We start from the raw sequence: 5,000 nt of genomic DNA, 5'->3' as shown, positions 1-5,000 counted from the left end.
AGATCCTTATGACTTCAACAACATATATCTGTGTGTGTGTGTGTGTGTGTGTGTGTGTGTATGTGTGTGTACTGTATCTTTCTGCGAGGATGGAATGCTATGCCCATGACCCTTTTACAGGGCCTCCAACACTAGCAGGAGGGTGGATATGTGGCACCTGGTCCCAAAGCTTGCAAGAGTACGGGTTCCGCTTATAATCCCCAAAATACCAGGTGAGTACCGGACGACGAATTAACTCTCCCATTCAAAGTATATAGATGACGAAATATTCATTGGTTTCAAATTTTGGCACAAGGCCATCAATTTCATGAGAGTGGGTAATTCGACTACATCGACCCCGGTGCTAAACTTATACTTATTTTATTGACCCTGAAAGAATGAACGGCAAAGTTGTCGCCAGCGAGATTCGAACCTAGAAGTTAAAGATTCGTAATTTAAATCCTGGAAAGCTATACCATCGTATGAATCCACCGCTCGTAGGTGAAGAAATAACGGGTTTTTCGTTTACGCAAAAGACCTAAATGAAGAAGGTTTCAATCAATACAACCAAACCCAGTAATTGACCCTAAGAGGATGAAGGGTAACGTCGACATCGGTGGGATTTGAAATCGGGACGTAAAGCGTAGTTACTAAATATCACCGCCCTTAGATGAAATATGAAAGAGTAAACTGTGCTGGTTGAGCCACGGTCTTCGATCACAACTTGAAGACCGGTTAATTGGTCAAGTGGTAAAATGGACAATCGAAAGTAGCAGAAGGAGAAAACAAACAAGACCTAGGTCTACTCGGCTGAAAATGAAACAGGCAATAGTCAAGTCTGGAGAAAATACATGGAGGACCCCTTTGCATCAAATGGTTTGGGAGGCAGTAACGATAGCAGTTACAATATCACTGGTACTCATAGTTTATCGATCCTAGTCACGATTGCAAGACGAAACTAACCATAGAGGGATTTTGAATACGGACCGAGAAGATTGTATATGGCTAAATACTGTAACGTCTTTTATTAGAGGTGCACTAAGCAGTAATGCCCGAATGTACACGAAAATATCAGATATGATTGCACACATTGATATGAAACGTATTTCTTTAATTTAACCCATTACTTCCCATAATTCTATTAACTGGAATTTTTTAATGAAACTTTGATTTCTAGCATAAAACAGCCTTAGAAACACACTGGAATGATCAAAATAACATTTCAAAATAACATTTTAAATAGAAATAAACGAGATACTGGGTGAAAATTTAGCCAACCTCATTTGAATATCAGAGAAATATACCTAGTAGATATAGCAAAAAAGTTAGATATGTGTAAATATTGACAGATAATTACGAAATTTGTAATTTTTAAGTGATCTCATATGAGATCACTGGTAGGTAATGGGTTAATGCCACTCATCTAAGCGATTCAATTGATTCCAGTTAATGACTGGTAACGAAAGTAGAATATGTAAAATTAAGGAATGTTAAGTACGTACATGCGCACAACACCACGTTTAGTTTTGTTTTCGTAATGGATTAGTCGATTAAATTAACCCCAGTTCTAAACTGGAAGACTGAAAAGGAAAGTTGGAATTTTGAACTCAGGATGTAAATAATTGTAACCAAGGGTCTTCCAACAGGAAGACCGTTGATTTTTTACAGAGGTCCAAGGTCAATTCCCAGGGAAGAAGTGGATTGTATAATACGAGGATTATTTACGTGATCAATCCAGAGGGAACGAAACAAAATACGATTGTCCCGAGTGTGATTTAAACTAGAAACCGAGAGAGAAAGAGAGAGTAACAGAGAAAGAGAGGGAGGGGAGGAGGGGAGGATGAGAGAGTGAGGGAGAGAGAGAGGGAAAGAGAGTGAAAGAGAGAGAGAGTGAGAGAAACACAGAGATAGATAGAGTATCAAATTCTAATTTTACTGAAGATCGGTAATGAGAAACTTCGGGTAGCCACTCGAACATATCCTGCTTTGTGTGTGTGTGTGTGTGTGTGTGTGTGTGTGTGTGTATACACACATATGCATATATACTTATATATACACAAATATTTACATATATATATACACCGTATTTAATGGCCTATAAGACGCACGGGTGCGTAGGACGCATCCTATCCTAGGCTATACTTTTGTGAAATAAATTACCATTAAAATAATGTTTTAATTCCTCCATTTACTTGTATAACTTTATGTTATTACCGGTAATTATAAGCAATTCATTGCATCCACATTCGATATAAACATATAGCAGGCGATTGTTCACCAACAGATGGCAGCACACGTTTTGTAAACATACATACCGCTTTGAGCGAGTTTTGAGCCTACATTGAGTGCATTGAACGTCGGTGGGTTTTTAAGCCATTTTGGGGTAGAAACAAACAAAAAAAAGGTGCGCCTTATAGGCCATCAAATACGATACATACCGATCGGCAGACAGAAGGACAGAGACAGACAGACAGACAGACAGACGGATAGATAGATAGATAGATAGATAGATAGATAGATAGATAGATAGATAGATAGATAACGCTTAGTTTAGAATAGGGGCAGCTGATGAAGGAAATATTTTTTATGTAGCCTGTTTTCTGTACCCTGTTTATGTTCTGTTTTTCATTTTGTCTACGTTTTTGTGACGTCCCCTGTACCAAGATATGCATTTATATATACATGTAGATGTAGGTATGTACATACATGTACGTATATATGCATATACTCACATATCATTTGTATTATTATATATATATATATATATATATATATATATATATATATATATATATATATATATATACACACAAGCACATAGGCATATACACACGCACAGGCATACACATGCACACATGCAAAGAAACAAACAAACACAAGCACACACGAAAGCCTAAGTTTCGAGTAATATAGAGTGTAAATATTTATTATAGTGCTGAATGACAGTAGAGTGAGAGAGAGAGAAAGCGAGAGAGGTAAACTAAAATAACCGGTCTATCAGAACGCGTCTGATACTCTACGTTACTCTGGTCGGCGCTAATAACTGTTAATTAGCACAAGGAGATAGACACAATTGCACAACATGGTTTTCATACATACATACATACATACATACATACATACATACATACATACATACATACATGCATACATACATACATGCATACATACATACATGCATGCATATTTAAATACTCTTTTACGATTCTGTTTCAGTCATTTGACTGCGGTCATGCTGGAGCACCGCCTTTAGTCGAGCAAATCGACCCCAGGATTTATTCTTTGATAAGCCTAGTACTTATTCTATCAGTCCCTTTTGCCGAACCGCTATGTTACGGGGACGTAAACAAACACACCAGCATCGGTTGTCAAGCGATGTTGGTGGGGGGGGGACAAACACAGACACACAAACACACACATATATATACATATACATATATATATATACGACGGGCTTCTTTCAGTTTCCGTCTACCAAATCCACTGACAAGGCTTTGGTCGGCCCGAGGCTATAGTAGAAGACACTTGCCCAAGGTGCCACGCAGTGGGACTGAATCCGGAACCATGTGGTTCATAAGCAAGCTACTTACCACACAGCCACTCCGGTAAAAATCATTAATGATTTTATCAGGGGGTCAGCGTAGAAATAAAAGCCTTATAGGTATATTTTACAAAAATTTTAATAATTATATAAATAATTATGACAATGGATTGGCTATAAGACTCTCCACGCGAGTATTTTATTTTCTAAGTTTTAAGGTGGTAACAGCGTCTTTTGGCGTCTATTTTTCCAGCGTGTGGAGAGGCTTATAGTCAATCCCTTGTTATAATTATGTATATAATTATTAGAATACATACATACATACATACATATATATATATATATATATATATATATATATACATATATATATATATATATATATATATATATATATATATATATATATATATATATATATATATATATATATATATATATATAGTTATCGCCAAGCCAACATGGCAGTCCCAAAATTAGGAAGACTTAGAAATATTAATAACTATATATATATATATATATATATATATATATATATATATATGTCCTTGTTTAGCCCCTCTATGTTTAGCCCCTTGTGGGCAATAAAGAAATAAGAAATGTTGTTTCATCTGCCGTTACGTTGTGAGTTCAAATTCCACCGAGGTCGATTTTACCTTTCATCCTTTCGGGGTCGATTAAATAAGTACCAGTTAATGACTGGGGTCAATATAATCGACTTGGTGGTGGCGGCGGTGACGACGACGACGACGACGAAGAAGAAGAAGAAGAAGAAGAAGAAGAAGAAGAAGAAGAAGAAGAAGAAGAAGAAGAAGAAGAAGAAGAAGAAGAAAGCAGAGACGAACAGAGACAGACCAGCAGATAGATAGATAGATAGATAGATAGACAGACAGACAGACAGACAGACAGACAGACAGACAGACAGACAGACAGACAGACAGATAGATAGATAGATAGATAGAAACGAACAGAGAGCGACAGAGTAGTGGACAACAGACAGTTAGACAGAGCGAGTAATAGACAGAACAGAAAAAAAAAAGAAGATAACACACAAATCGAATATGTGAATTAATTAATCGATAATCTACCTGAGCAACATGAAGAGGAACACCGACATCGGTTCCTCCCTGCATTTTGAACCCCCAGGGCTGTGTGGTATCCATCCGTCTTAATTGTACTCTAGCAACTTCACCCATTTTGTTTTGTTTTTATAATTATAATGTATATTAATTAAATAACGAAAAGTTAAATATATTGAGTTGTGATAAAACTCGTTATCGTTATAATAATAACTGCTGTTGTTTTTGTTGTTTCACGGGTGAAATTGTTCGGAGTTACGATATATCCTGGCTCCGTCAAGAGAAAAAACTTCCCAACTGGTTTTCGCTTTCGTCTTTTTCTGCTTGTTTTTTTTTTCTTTCTTTCTTTTCTTTATTATTTATTCTTTATTTATTTACGTATTTACTTTTTATTTTCTTCT

General features: G+C 36.4%; 1 protein-coding gene across 1 annotated transcript in view; it reads right to left on the bottom strand.

The window, feature by feature from the left end:
• Positions 1-5,000, bottom strand: part of LOC106872194 (PDZ and LIM domain protein 7) — a 54,250-nt gene that overhangs the window by 49,023 nt on the left and 227 nt on the right. Inside the window, exon 1 of the mRNA XM_014919093.3 lies at positions 4,609-5,000. This exon is cut by the window's right edge and continues 227 nt beyond it. Coding sequence (XP_014774579.1) covers positions 4,609-4,716 — 108 coding nt within the window. The 5' untranslated portion in view covers positions 4,717-5,000. The remainder of the gene's footprint in view (positions 1-4,608) is intronic.

The sequence above is a fragment of the Octopus bimaculoides genome, chromosome 9 (genome assembly GCF_046866305.1).
Source record: "Octopus bimaculoides isolate indiv1 chromosome 9, ASM4686630v1, whole genome shotgun sequence".
NCBI lineage: Eukaryota > Metazoa > Mollusca > Cephalopoda > Octopoda > Octopodidae > Octopus > Octopus bimaculoides.
The sequence above is the reverse complement of the archived record's forward strand: the minus strand, read 5'-3'. Positions and strand labels throughout refer to the sequence as shown.